The sequence below is a fragment of the Micromonas commoda genome, chromosome 16 (genome assembly GCF_000090985.2).
Source record: "Micromonas commoda chromosome 16, complete sequence".
In the NCBI taxonomy this organism is placed as follows: Eukaryota; Viridiplantae; Chlorophyta; class Mamiellophyceae; order Mamiellales; family Mamiellaceae; genus Micromonas; species Micromonas commoda.
Genome location: NC_013053.1, coordinates 238,865 through 253,063, shown reverse-complemented (window position 1 = coordinate 253,063; position 14,199 = coordinate 238,865). Strand labels below are relative to the sequence as shown.

At 66.8% G+C, this 14,199-nt stretch overlaps 4 protein-coding genes across 4 annotated transcripts; 1 reads left to right on the top strand and 3 right to left on the bottom strand.

The window, feature by feature from the left end:
* Nucleotides 1–5,564: 5,564 nt before the first annotated feature.
* MICPUN_88925 (predicted protein) lies at nt 5,565–6,089 on the bottom strand (the record flags this gene model as incomplete). Its single annotated transcript, XM_002506649.1, has 2 exons — nt 5,565–5,733; nt 5,857–6,089. Coding segments are annotated over 2 exons (402 nt in total), but the record flags the coding sequence as incomplete, so codon positions are not given.
* Nucleotides 6,090–7,298: 1,209 nt separating this feature from the next.
* Nucleotides 7,299–8,360, top strand: MICPUN_64764 (predicted protein; the record flags this gene model as incomplete). The annotated part of the gene is made up of 1 exon (XM_002506799.1): nt 7,299–8,360. The coding sequence occupies one exon, from the start codon at nt 7,299–7,301 to the stop codon at nt 8,358–8,360; it is 1,062 nt and encodes a 353-aa protein (XP_002506845.1).
* A 33-nt stretch (nt 8,361–8,393) lies between these two features.
* On the bottom strand, nt 8,394–9,561 carry MICPUN_109630 (predicted protein). The gene has a single exon (XM_002506648.1). The coding sequence runs from the start codon at nt 9,535–9,537 to the stop codon at nt 8,437–8,439; it is 1,101 nt and encodes a 366-aa protein (XP_002506694.1). The 5' UTR covers nt 9,538–9,561; the 3' UTR covers nt 8,394–8,436.
* Nucleotides 9,562–11,112: 1,551 nt separating this feature from the next.
* MICPUN_109629 (predicted protein) lies at nt 11,113–12,453 on the bottom strand. Its single transcript, XM_002506647.1, has one exon. The coding sequence runs from the start codon at nt 12,307–12,309 to the stop codon at nt 11,215–11,217; it is 1,095 nt and encodes a 364-aa protein (XP_002506693.1). The 5' UTR covers nt 12,310–12,453; the 3' UTR covers nt 11,113–11,214.
* Nucleotides 12,454–14,199: the final 1,746 nt, after the last annotated feature.

Below are 14,199 nucleotides of genomic sequence, written 5' to 3'. Positions count from 1 at the left end.
TTGATTTCGACGAGTTCGTACAGCTCCGACGGGCCGGTAACCTTACCGGCGGGGTCGCGGGGTCGAAGCCAACGGCGCTCGCCCCTGAACTCGGGCCGAGACCTGTCCACCTCGTCAACCTCCGCGCCCTCCCAGAGGCTTTGCAACTCGCGGGACTTATTCGCCCACGCCTTCGTGTACATCCCCGCCCACAAGAGCACGAACAGCACGTTGTACAGGACCAATCGGATCTGCAAGCCGTAGATGAACTGCAGCGTGGTGAACACGATCGCGGGGAAGACGATGACGCACTGCCAGCTGGTGAGCACCGTGAGAAACGCGAAATAAAACGCAATCTGCGAGCCGAGGTACGCCTGCACGCTATTAAGGTCCCTCATGTGTTCTCGCGCACTGTTCTCGGACGGCGCGGGCCACAGATAATTGCGCAGCTTACCGAGCGGCATCGGCAGGTACCGGTGGATCCACCCGTCCACCACCGCGCGCCCGCTCCCGTTGTCGTGGTTGTGAAGGAAGAAAACGCAGTCGTCGAGCAAGTTTTCGCCAATCTTTTGCGTGTTTTGGGTCACCTCGCGCAGCTGCCGCAGCACGAGCGACTGCGACGTGGACGGATCGAACATCCGCGTCTCGGAGTGCTGCTTGAACTTGGACGCCTCGCTGGCGCGGAAACGCATCATGCGACCGTCGGTACGCTCCATAAAAAGCTCAGTCTGGTCCGCCAGCGCAATGAGCATCTCCCGCGAAGCGTTCACCGCGACCAAAACCTCGCACCGCACGTTCCCCTCCGTCGTCGCCGTCGTCTTATTCGTCGTCGCCTGTTTCTCGTCGGCGCCGGTGGGCAGCTCCAGGATCCACGCGGCGAGGTCGTTGTCGCGGAGTAAGTTGACCAGCCTGGACGCCTGCAGACGGGCGAGTTGAGAGGAGCGTTGGTTCGCCGTCTTGAGAGCGAAACGCCACAAACCTCTGGCGCGCCACCGGCGAACCGCGTGCGAGCACTGCGCGAGCAAGTTCACGACGCCGTACTTGCTCCGGAGCATGGAGAGCCACCTTCTGCGCGTGAACCCCTCCACCGTGTCTTTGATCATGTCCAGCGACATGAAGTTATCGGTGCGGACGGCGATGAGGACGTGAAAGTCGTTGTGCCTGCTGATGCGGCCTCGCGCGGGCTCCGGCCTGATGGCGTCGAGCTCGCCCTCGCTCTCGTCGGTGTCGATGTGAACCTCGCTGTCGGACGAGGAGTCGCTCAAACGGAAGCCCTCCTCCAGAAACTTGCCGACTTTAGCCAAACCGAAAGGAATGGAGGATTCAGAACCGGAATCGGACCCGCCGGCGAGTTTATCCAAAGCCAACCTGGGCTCCCTGGGCGGCGGCTGCGGCAGATTGAACGATCCGCCGCGCGAACGATCCGCCGCTTGCTCTTCGACTCGAAGCCGCGCGCTCGACCCGGCGCGCTCGCGCCTGGCCCTCTTGTCTTCCTCCGAAGCCGAATCTCCCCTTCGCATGGTTTGCACCCTCGCCGGCTCCCCGGCTTTTTCATGAGAGTCGTCCGCACGTTTGACCTCCACCATCTCGACGACAGCCCCGGGACTTGGCGCCACCTTGTTGCGCGACGGCGCCTTCGCGTCGCCGACGCCCCTCCGCTTGTTGACGACACCCTCGGCACCCTCGGATCTCCCCGAACGCCCGCGCTTGGACGGCGCCGGCGACGGCGACGACCGCGACCCGTACGACGCTTCCGAAGCGCCGCCGCACCCGCAGAGCGAGCACCCCGCGCACCCGAACCTCGCCCGGCACCTCGCGCGCTGCCTCGCGCGGACGCGACGCCTGTGCCTGGCCATCGCGCGCTCGTACTTTCCCCACTGCAGCTGCTCGACGATGTCCTCCGGTCGCGTCAGGCCCACGTCGACGTAGCCATCCGTTAAACCCATCGCCGCGTCCTCGGCGGCGAGGAGCATGGAGTGGATTCGGTGGCCGATCGCGTCGCCCAGCCTGACCAAGTCCCGGGGCGTCCGGCCCTTGCCGTCCCTGGACAGCAGCACCTTCGGGTCGGAGTCGGACCTGACGATCAGCCACCGAATCGCCGCGACGTTTCGGGCGAGGACGAGCGAGTGCATGACGTTGGCCACCGTCAGGACGTTGTCCAGGCCCAACGCCTCGCCCGCGTCCGGGGTCAAGCTGGCGCCCTTCTCCAGCAGCCGCAACGCGAGGTACGTGTGACCCTTGTTCACCGCGAGCGACAGCGCGGTGTCGCCGTGCGCGTCCTTGACGTCGAGTATGTCGTCGATGCCGGGATGCGCGAGCAGCGCGTCGGTGAGTCTGCGCATGGTTCCCCCCCGCACGTCCGACTGCGCCAGCGAGTGCAGCGCCTTGCGACCGGTGGAGTTGTCGGTGTCCGTGGTGAGACGCACGCCCTCGCGCAGCAGGCACTTGACCGTGGCGACGTGGCCCATCTCGATCACCACGTGCAGGGGCGCGAGGCCGAGCGAGTTGGGCATCTCGAGGAGTTCGGAGATGTACTGGGCGGTAAACTTCTCAACGCCGCGGAGCCTGGACACCGTTGCGGTGAGCATACGGGTCCCCCGGAGAGCCGCGTAGAAGAGGGGTATGCACGCCTTGCTGTCCGGGACGATGACCTGCCGGATGAGATCGCGCGCCATCAGCGCGTCCACCGCGGGAACGTCGCAGTTGACCATCGCGAGGTGCAGCGCGGCTCTCCTTCCCCCACCGGGCGCGGCTTCCGTCTTCCACGTCGAATCCGCGAGGTGCGACTCCAACGCCGCGCGCGGGACGGTGCCGTCCAGGTACTCCACGAGGTGCGCGCTGCCCCGCGCGGCGGCGCGCTTGAACGCGGGTCTGTCCACGAACCCCTCCGGCCCGATCTCCTCCATGTACTCCCGAAGCCAGTCGGTGTAAGGCGCGTGCCAGCTAAACTGCATGACGAATTCCTCCTCGAGCACCCCGCGCTCGTGTAAACCCCCCTCCACCGTCTCCAGGATGGCCCACCCGTGCCCGTCGGGTATCACGTAGAACTCGTCGGCCGCCTGTTCGAAGTCGGCGGCGATCTCGGCGTCCCTCGCGGCTCGCGACTGTGTCGACGCGGCTGAGGCGAAAAACGAACCGAGAAACGCCCGCGTAAACGTACCCGAGGCGACGCCGGCTCCGGACCCGCGCCCCGTGGCCGTCATCTGCGCGAGCCTCGACGGAATGGGCGACTTGGGCGACGTCGGCGACGACGACGGGTGGTCCGTGCGCTGGTTCGTTTGGTCGTTCATTCGGTCGGATGGAGAATCAATCCCCGCGCTGAGAGCCCCGTCGCGTCCGGATGATAGTCCGGATAGGTCGGCATCTGAGGCGGCGCGTCGCCTGCGGCTGGGATCGCCGAAGCGCAGCGGCGCGCGCGAACCCGGCACGGACTCGAGCAACGTTCGACGCACCGTCTCCTCGTAGTGCGCGTGCGGCATGAACCCCTCCACCACCGGTCCGGGTCCCACCAAGACGACGACATCGTCGTCTCCGTCGTCGTCGCGATCAGAGTCGGGTCTGGAAAATTTCGTGCCGGACATGAACACCGAGTTGTACTCTTCGTCCGCATCATCTTCCCGCCACGCGTCGTCGTCGTCCCCGAGAAAGGACTCGACGACGGCATGCGGCGAGTGCGGGGGGTCGGAGACGAGAAAGTCGGATCCGGCGGACACCGCGCCCGCGAGCCTCGTCGGCGACTCGTCGAGATCGTCAAAGTCATCCTCGGGCAAGGGGATGAATTTCGCGGCGGCGGCGGCCGGCCGGGACCTATCCAACGGCGCGGGCTTCGACGCGTCCCTCGCCGACCCGATCGACCTCCGCGCGTTGGTCCCCGTCGTGGTCGGTGACTTGGCGTGCTGCTCCTCTAATTTGCGCTGAAAGTCGTCCACGCGCGCCTTTTGACGCCGTTCCTGCTGCTCTCGCTTGGCTCGTCGCGCAGCCTGCTCCACCGCTTTGAGCGCGGCATTCTCCGCGGCGTTGCTGAGGAACAGGCCGACGTGCGCCTGCCTGTACTTGTCGCCGCCCAGCTTGGCGCGCTTGCGACTGATGCCGTACTTGACCCCCTCTTGGATCACGACGCGGATGGGTGCGTCCATCGCGAGTTTCGCGGGATCCTTTTTCGATTTTCCCTTTCCAGCCAGCGACTTGGCCTCCTTCACGAAGTCCGCCTCCACCTTCTCCTCGGCGATTCGTCTCGCCTCGATGGCTTCGATCGCGACCGTCGCCGTTTCCTCCAGCTTGCGCTGCGATTCGAGGTTATCGGTGTCTTGTTCGGCCACCGCGCCAGCCTCCGTCGCCGCCGGGACCGTGTCCATAACCCGGGTCAGCTCCACGCCGTACACCTGCGTCCACCCCTCCCGTTCCTTGCGCTCCTTCTCGAGTTTTTTTTCGTTTTCAGACACGCGCCGGTCGCGCCCGGACGCGCCGCCAGCCGGGGCGTCCTCGTCGTCCGAACCCAATCCCGCCCTTTCCATCTCCGCGATCTCGCGAAGGGTGTTTCGGAGCTCGTCGCGCTTCTCCCTGCGCGCGCGTTTGATCTTGTCCAGGCACCTGGAGTGGTTGTCCAAAATCCGCGTAAAGTACGGTGAATTTTTGGGCACAGCCGCGAAGTAGTTTTCGATGCCGCCCCATCCCAGCACGGTCCTGGCGCCCGCCATCTTCTTCGCCACGGAATCGAGCCCCGGTCGTTTCCTCTTCTTACCGTCCCCGGCCTCGCCCGCGGGTGAGTACGCCCCGAAACTCTCCACCGCGTTATCGTCAGCCGGCTGCAGCAGAGCCTTGACGGATTCCGTCACCGCAGACTCTCCCGGCACCGAGTAAAACTGAAAAATCATGAACGACCGCGACCACTTCGCCACGCGCGCCTTCGCCGCCTCCATCTGCGCTCGCATCTCGTCCGGGGTCGCCTCGCTGACCTGCTTCAGGGTGGCGATGTGTAACTTGGCGAGTTGACTGGCGTCCAGGCTTCGGGCCTGCGCCAGCGTGGCGCTCAATCCAACCTTGAACGAGAACGCGCCCGAGCCCTTGCCCGTGGTGAGCTTCCTGGACATGAGAAACGACGAAGACTGACGCCCGGATCCGGAGGCGGCGGCGGTGCCGCTCTCGGCGGCGCGCAAAGGGAGGTGGTCGGCGGTGCCCTTGATCGACTTGACCTCGGTGAGAAGCCCGCCTCCGTCGTTAGCCGGTTTGACCCTCCTGAGCCACGCGGCGGTCGCAGCCTTGACCCCTTTCTTTCCCCTGCCGATACGCGCCTCGTCTGTCGTGCCGCCCGCGGCGCGCAGCCTCGGGTACTTCTCCCCGGGCCGCGGAATGTACCGCCACATCCACCCGCGAGAAATTTCCTCCACCGAGACGTGAACCACTATAAACGCGCACTTGGCCTCGTGCGCCCTCGCGCCGTCCGCAGCCTGGATGAACTTATCCGACAGCGCCGGGGACGAACCCCCGCACCAGTACACCGCCACCAGGTTCGCCTCGCTCTCGCGCGCGATCTTTAACGCCCGGAGGAACGCCCTTTCCGTCTCGCACACCCTGACGCTGGGACACGCGCCGGACCGCAGCAGCTCTAGCGCGGCGAGCCACTTACCCCGCAGCATCGCGGTGGCGAGCGGCGTGAGCCCGTGGCCGTCTCGCGCGTGCACGTCCGCGCCCACCCTGGCGAGCGCGCGTATGATCGAATGGTGGCCGCCCTCCGCGGCTTGATGAAGGACGGTCCTGTCTCCGGGCATCCGGGTGTTGACGTCTATGCCGCCGCCGTTTTCAGCCTTGGAATCCTTCCTCGCCTTGCTCAGAATGGCGATGACGCCGTGCAGGTCGCCGGTGACGCACGCGGTGGACAGCAGCTTGATCGTGTCCATGCCACCCACGAGGGCCCCCGCGGCGCGAAGCACCTGCGTGGCGCCGAGACATCCAGCCTCGATGGCCATGCCGAGCGCGGTGAAGCCTTTTCTGTTTGTGGCGTTGGGATTGCCGCCGTTTTTGAGCATCCAGTCCAGCAGCTCCGCGCACCCGTCCACGGTGGCGGCCATCACCACGTTGGACCTGCGCTCGAACCCCGCGGGTAAGTTCATGTCAACCCCGCACTGGATGAACCGCTTAGCCTTGATGAGCTCCCTCTTCTCGATGAGGTCGTTCACGTGCGAAGCGAGCCACTGGGGGAGCGCCTCCCGTCGCCGAGCCTTGACCGCGTTCGACACCAGCTCCGCGCCCCGTTCCTTCAGCAACCTCACCACCGCGTCGTCCGCGTCCGTCTCGATGGCGGTGTACAGCGGCGTCAGTCCCCTGGCGTCCGGCGAGTGCAGGTCCGCGCCGGCGTCGAGGATGGCGCGAACCACATCCGGCGCCGCTCTCGCCACGACGGTGTGCAGGGTGTGCACCTCCCTCTGACCGCCCGAGTGCCCGCCGGCCGCGTCGAACCGGCCGCGCGCGGTGGCCTTGGACTGCGCGTGAGACTCGAGGGACCCGGCGCCGCCCGAGAGGTGGTTCGGGTTCGCTCCCGCGGCGAGGTATCCGATGAACTTGCGCTGGTCGTTTCGCGTGGCGAGCTCTCGCAGGCGGTTGGCGATGCGGTTGGCGACGATGCCCTTGTGCGCAGCCTTCTGGACGTTACCGTGCAGGGTGGCGCCCATCTGCATCAGGGTGTGCGCCGCCTCTTTCTGGTGGGACTCGACCGCCAGCACGAGCGGCGAGTTCAGGTCGGCGTCCACGGCGTTCACGTCCGCGCCGAGCTTCTCGAGCGCGACGATGGCGAGGACGTTTCCCGCTCGCGCGGCGAAGTGGAGCGGGGTCATGCGGTTGAGGGGCTCGTGCGACGTCGCGGGGACGCCGCCCCGCTCGACGATGTCGTGGATGAGCTCAGCATCGTCCTCCGCCGCGGCCAGACACAGGCTGTTCACGCGTCGGATGGGGAACGGGGCTGGTCAGAGACGGGGCGGGGGCATGTGGTCCGGATTTGTCCGTGTTGGATTCTCGATTCGGGCGTTTCGCGGGGGCGCGGGGGTGCGGGGTGGGGGCACTCGCGGGCGGGTTGCTCACCGCGTCACGTCCAGCCGCGTATCCGACATGGTCGCAGGAGAGCGACGCGCCGCTGCTCACCGCCGTGACCCACGCGCGCGACACGCGTCTGGACTCTCGGGCCCGAAGCCTTCTCGGTGCCGACCAACAGAGCCAACGGCTGGCAGGCACAATCTCGTCACGTCCCAGAAAAAGCCACGAGGGTCCGAAAAGCTCGAGGGCACCCTCCGTCGATATCGCCGCCACTGCTGACCCGCGCCGCAGCCATGGAGCCGAGGAGGAGCAAACGGATCAAGCTCTCGAAGGAGGGAGACTTCGGCGTGCTGCTCGGCGCGCTGATGCGGGACGTGCCCGATCTGTTCGAGGCGGAGGTTCTGAGCAAGCTCAACGTGCAAGACCACTTCCGACTGGCGCAGGTGAACAAGGAGTGCAGGGACGTCGTGTACAAGTTGGGGCCCGTCGAGTTCATGAGATCTTCCGAGGTCGACGATCAGCTCGGTCAGCTTCGGTCGAGGCGACAAGTTGCCTCCGAGGAGGGCCGCCTTGATGTTCTGAAGTGGCTTTGGAAGCACGACGGTCCACTGACTACTTACTTCAAGGCATGGATACCGGCGGACATGTATTATGCTGGCCTTCATGGGCATAAGCACGTGCTCGATTGGTACTTCACGCTCCCGCGCGATGGTCTTGACAGACGTGTTGTCCAGAATCTCGACCAACTCGAAGGCGCCTGCGATGGTGCTGCGAAGGGAGGGAAACTCGAACTGCTCAAATATCTCCGGGAAAAAGGCTCCATCTTCAGTGCATCCATGTGCATGACGGCTGCCGGGAATGGACATTTACATATTCTAAAGTGGTTGCGAGAAATCGGATGCCCGTGGAACGAAGGTACGCCCAGCGCAGCTGCCTTCAGCGGTCAACTTAGTGCACTGAAATGGGCGCACGAGAACGGGTGCCCGTGGGACACGGAAACGTGTGCAGCAGCTGCTCTGGGTGACGAATTGGAAATATTGATGTGGTTGCGTGCTCACGGGTGCTCTTGGGACGAGGAAACGTGCGTATACGCCGCTACGGGAGGTCACTTGGAAGTATTACAGTGGGCGCTACGAAACGGATGCCCTTGCAACACTGCGGTGCATGTTGTTGTCAATAATCAAGATCCTGAAGCGCTGAAGATGTTGCACGAGAACGGGTGCCCGTGGGATGAAGAGGCACTCGGCATCGCCATCGAACGCGGAGCCTGGACCTGCTTGAAGTACCTGGTCGATAACAAGTGCCCGGGGGTGACTGAAGCAATGATGGAGTTGTACGAGTCAGAGTGGACGTGACGTGACCTTTACGCAGACGCGTGCGACCGAATTCGAAATACGCTCTCCGACGACTTTTATAAAAAACCTCCAAGACTTAGTACACCACGGAACCTCCGATGATCTTCCACGCCCGGTACCCTCCCCTGCCCTCGCCCCTCCTCAGCTCGTACCTCGCCCTGTACGTGCTCTCGTACCTGTCGTCCTCCTCCGTCCTCGCGCGGTCCTTGAGGATGGCCACCTCCGTCAGCGTCGCCTCCACCATCGCTCGCGTCTCGCTCAAACTCTCAACCTTGTCGATTGACAGCGAGTTGAGCTGGTACTCCCAAGCCCACCCGTGCGACCGAACGTCCTCCGCGCGGGTCAGCCACTGCTGGAGCATCGGGCCCTCCAGCACCTGCTCCAGGGGTTTGAGGTTGTGCGCGACGCCCAGCGCCTGGGCCTTGGCGTGCTGCCACCGGCGAACCACCTGCTCTGCAACCTTGGCGTCGACTTCGGGAACGGATCCGCCGCCGAACAACGTACCGACGACGGAATCACCCGCGTTGGCGACGCCCGCGCCGAGCTTCGCGGCGACGCCACGCAGCGACGCGGGGGACGACGCGGTGGACGACGACGCGACGGCGGAGTTGAAGGTGGTTCCGCCCTGGACGTAGGACACGGCGCCCGCGGCGACGAGCGCGCCGCCCACGGCGACGCCCACGCCCACGGCGGCGGTGCCCGCTCGCCTGTTGGTGACGAGGTACTGCATCAGACGCGATTTTGGTTTCAGGGAGAAGACCGCGTCGGCGTCGGCGAGGGTGTCGGTACCGGCGCGAAGCCCCGGGACTGCGGACCCGCCGACGGACGACGCGATGCCCTCGAGCAACTTGCCGAAGCCGCGGCCGAGGTTTTCTACGCCGGCGGCAAACTTGAGAGCTCCGGGGTTCATGTCGTATCGGGTGCAGAACCTCTGAACCTTGGGGGTCTCGAACCACTCGTACGTCGTCGGGGGCGGGTTGATCCGCGCGGCGTCCCTGAAGGACGGGAACGCGACGTCGGCGAGCCACCTGTCCGCCATGGCGCACAAACCCTCGGTCATGTCCCCGCTCGGCGAGTTATCGGCGACGAAACGCTCAACCTGCGGGTCCGCCATCCCGTACGCCAGCTGTTCCTGGGTCAACCCGAGGGTGTACGCGGCGTCCTCGATGCGGCCCATCAAGATCTGGCACACGGCGCGCTCCACCGTCACCTGCTCCGCCTGCGGCTGCTGCGCAAAGTTGGGCGACGCGCCCGCTCGAGCGGCGGCATCCGCCATGGTTGCGTACTGATCGCGAGCTTCATTCGCCGCGACCCACGCGGCGTCCTCGAGCTGCGCGAACATCTCGTCCGCGTCCATCAGCAGCGACGGCCTGTGCTGCGTGTACCCGCACACGACGTGCGCCATGGCGGCGTTGTAAATCTCGTCGACGTCGGCGGGAGAATCCGACGGCGCGTCGAGGAAGAGGTCGACGATTTCCTCGCTCGTGAGGTGTCGGTGCACCTCTCGAACGTACGCGTCGCGGTCGTTGAGGGACCCGACGTCGTCTCTGGACCCGCCCCACAAGATCTGGCGCAGCGCCCTCAGGCCCTCCTTTCGCTCCTTCTCCGCCTCGAGGGGCATGGAGAGGAGTTCGATGACGTACGCGGGCGCCATCTCCTGAAGCGTTCGGTTGATCGTCTCCTGGAGCTCCTTGCTGAACCCCGGGCCCGCCTCGGCGACGAGGATGGAGGACGCGATGTCGAGCAGCTCGCACCCCTCGCCGACCCTCGGGGGCGTCGCGGTGAGGGCGTCGTGCGACAGCTCGCAGTGCGCGAGCGCCGCGGAGAGGGTGATGTCGCGCCTCGCGCCCTTGGCGGCGTTTCTCGAAACCGCGGCGAGGCACTCGGGGGCGTACTCGATCACCGACTCGTGCTCGCCAGCCTCCTGCATCAGCGCCAGGGCGCCGCCGAGCTGCGACGCCGGTACCGGCGTGAGTCGACCGTTCTTGACGTCGTCCTCGTGCTCGCGCCGGAGGTCCGGGTCGGAGAGGACCTGCGCCGCCGCGTCCACGAGGTCGGCTCTCGCCGCGAGGCACCCGTCCGAGAACCCATCGACGAGCTCGCGGTTGATGACGCCGGCGTAGGCCGCCTCGATCGCGGCCGGGGAGGCGCGCGCGGGGGTGACGTTGAGGATGGAGAAGAAGGAGATCGGGATGGAGACGGTGGGTTCGTCGAAGACGTCGAGGTCGGAGGCGTCGTCGGCATCCCTCTCGTCCACCTCGACCGCCGCGGAGACGAAGATCGGGGCCGCCGCGGGCGACGACGACGACGACCGGGCGGATCGACGACGCGGATCGAGGGCGCGGACGGCGCTCCCGGCGATACGATCGCGCGATGCGAGCGCCGCCGTCCTCGCGAATCGGACGCACGCGCCGGGACGGGGACGCGCGCGCGCGACGGGGCGGGACCCGAAGCTTGCTCGCTGCGAACCTCCCCGCCTCGCGCAGCCTCGGGGGACGAGCGCGGGTGGGCGCGTCGGGGCGCGAACCGCCGCCGCGGGTGCGGCCGCGAGCATCGCGTACTCTCTCGGACGGCGCGAAAGGGCGACTCCGAGGGTCGATGGCGTCGCTGCACGAGGCGCGACTCGACTTGTGGCGCGTGGGGGCGGACGCGCAGAGGCGCGATCGCGGTTTCGCGCCCAAACTGCGAATTTTTTGATTGTGGACATTTGTTGATCGCTGATTGGTCGAGAGGCCGCGTAATTCGAGGTTGTCGGTCTGTTTGAATCGATTGTTATTTTTCCAGCATCTCCCCGCTGGCTGGGGGCGAGACGGTTGGCACGCCGCCCGCCACCCCTCTCCGCGACGGCTCTCGCCTATTCGCCGCCGCTCCCCCCCGCCGCGCTCGCGCCGCTCGCCACGCCCCTGCTGAGCGCCACCTTCAGCTCGCTCGCCCGCGCTCTCAGCGCCCGCGCGATCCCCTCCGCGCTCTTCTTACCCAAAGGCCTAAACCCCAACACCTTCTCCGCGCCCTTGAGCTGCAGCATCACCTTCTGCGTCGCGGCGAGTTCGCGGTACTTGTCCACCGTCCGCGCCATCCGCTCGAGCTCGGCGACGTCGTCCCACCGCTCGCGCATGCACGCCGCCGCGGCCCCGACGAAGGTGTGCGCCGACGACGAAAGTCCCGGCTCGTTCGTCGACGTCGAAGAAGAAGAAGAAGCGGCTTCGAAATCCGTCGTCATCAAGTCGCAAAACGCTCGGGGCTCGCGCATCGCGCCGCGAAGCCTGCCGAGCGATCGAAGCGGGTTACCGCCGTTCGCGTTGCCACCACCACCACCGCCACCTCCTCCTCCTCCTGATCCTAATCCACCTCCTAACGCCGCCGCCTGGTGCGTGTAGTCGTCCTTCGCGAGCTCGACAGTCATCGAATCCGCGAAGGCTTCCAGCGCGGACACGTCGAGGTCGAGGTTACGAACGGCAAACGCGGTGAACTTCTTGACGCCCGAGGGAGCGCCGGGTTGGTCGCGAAGCGCGGCGACCGTTCGCGCCGCGACGTGCTCGAAGATGTGCGCCGCGAGCTCCCGCGCGTTACGTTTGGGCACCACCACGCTCGACGCTCGCAGGATGCCGTCCAGGTACACGATTATTCCCGCGATGGCGTCGGATTCCCTTTGGTTCGGAGCGTCGGGTGCCCAATCCGTTTGCGTCTCCAGGTGCGTGTCCAGGAGCTCGTTCACGCGATCGGTGACGATCTGGACGAGCGCGCCCATCGCGTCGCGTTCCGACGCGTCGAAAGGAGCCCAGCGTTGGTTCGATTGGCGCGACCCGGGGTGCGAAGTCGGGCGGTGGAATTCGCGCCGTCGATCGGGCGACCCCGACCTGGGCGACTCGCCGAGCGCGACGCGAACGGCGCGCGCCTCCAACGACGCCGCGACGCCGTTGAGGTACTCCGAATCCCTGACGAGCTGCATGGCGTGCGACTCCTTGAACCCCGGCCTGCGCCGCACCCTCGGCGCGAACTCGCGAGCCAACGTTTCGACGCACTCGCGACACTTCGCGCTCGCGGCGTCGGTTCCGTACGAACCGTGACTGTTCGCGTAGAAGGATCCGATCTGCGTCGCAAAGTCGTGGGCGAACGCCTCGAGGTCCTTCGCCGCGCGCGAGCACTTCCCGTCCGGCGCCGGGCAGAGCCGCTCGAGCGCGCACGCGTCCAGAGCCTCGTCGACGGTGTGCCTCGCGAGGAGGTCGACGTACCTGGAAGCCGCGGCGACGCGCGCGGCAACTTCCAAACCTTCCAGATGGTTGGATTTGTCACCCGCCGCGTTCCCTTCGTCGTCGTCGTCGTCGTCGTCTCCGTGCGCGCCGTACCCCCGAGCGCGCAGGGCGGCGGCGGCGGCGACCACGGCGTCGTGCGTGGCTCTCGCCACCGCCGCGTCGTCGGCGACGGATAGCGTCTCGGCGAGGTGCGAGCCCAGGTCGTCGCACGCGCGCGCGCACATCGCGCGGTTCTGCCGCCGCGACGCCAACCGCCCGCCCGTCGCACGCGCCACGCGCTCGTTGACGACGAAGAACCCGACGAGCTTGGCGAGCTTCGAGTTGACGGCGTCTCGCAGGAAATCATCCGGCGCGATTGCGTTTTTTCTTCGAGCCGACGCGCCGAGGTCGAGGTCCGCCGCGAGCTGCGACGCGCGTTCCCTGCGCATCTGCGCCGCGAACGCGTCCCCGTTTCCGGTCGCCTTGAACACGTTCCACAGACGGAGTAAGGGCTTGAGGCTGAGCACCGCGTGCGGGGCGTCGGGGTCGACGTAAGACGCCAAATCCGGAAAGTTCCAAACCGGAAAGTTCGCGCCCGTCGACCCGTCGTTCGACACGCCCCCGCCGCTGAAATCTCCGTCAACCCCATCGACGGGCTCCCGCGGGGCGTGTTCGATGGGCGTCGCGTCCAGGGACATCACCTCCTGCGCAAAGTCGATGCGCCTCGCCGCCGCGCGCTCCCCGTTGGCGGACCCGGACGACACGCGCGCGGGTCTGCGATGAGCGGCGCCGAGCTCCGCGGTTCCCCCCAAAGCCGCGGTTGCCCCCCAAAGTCGCGACGACGACGACGACGACGACGACGACGCCTCGCGGCGGACGGCGTCGATGGACCCGTCCAGCGCCTCGAGCAACGCGCGCGGGTCCTTCCTTCGCGTCGCGTCCGCCGCCGCCGCCGCGCGACGACGCCGATCCCCGCCCTTTGAGTTCATTTCCCCGTATACATCCGGGTCCGCCCCCGCGCCGCCTCCGCCGCCGCCTCCTCCTCCTCCGTCGGCTTCCCTCGCGATCGCCGCCGCCCCGAACGCCGCCGCGACGTCCCTCGCCGCGACGAGCCAGTCGCGCGCCGCCCTTTGCGCCAACCTTTCCGCCTTGACGCGCGACCGCCGCGCCCCAATCCTGAGAAAATCCGCCAGCGACGACGCGCCCCTGTGTTTAGAAACGTTCGGCACGTGTGTCGTCTCGATCTCGTCGCACCGTCGCACGGCGCGGAGTAAGTCGCCCCGCGCCATCGCCTCGTCGCACGACGCCGCGCATCGCACCGCGTCGGCGCACGCTCGAACCGCGTCGATGGCGTCAACCGTCGATCGCTCCTCAGACGCGGCTCGCTCGAATTCGTCCATCGACCGGAGCAACGCGCCCCCGGATCGCGCGACCGCGTCGTCCTGCGCCCTCGCCGCGGCCCCGAGGCGTCGCATGCCGTCCCTGACGCCGTCCAGCTCCCGCATGGCGCGCGTGAACGACGCGTGGTGGACGCCGCAGATTCGTTCCACCGCCGCGGCTTTCTCTCGGCGGACCCACTCCAGGGCGTCCACGGCGGTGGCGCCCGA

What these genes read in the sequence shown, in the direction of transcription:
- MICPUN_109630 (XM_002506648.1), bottom strand. Translation starts at nt 9,537, where the DNA reads ATGGGCCGCATCGAGGACGCCGCGTACACCCTCGGGTTGACCCAGGAA.
- MICPUN_109629 (XM_002506647.1), bottom strand. Translation starts at nt 12,309, where the DNA reads ATGCAGCTCGTCAGGGATTCGGAGTACCTCAACGGCGTCGCGGCGTCG.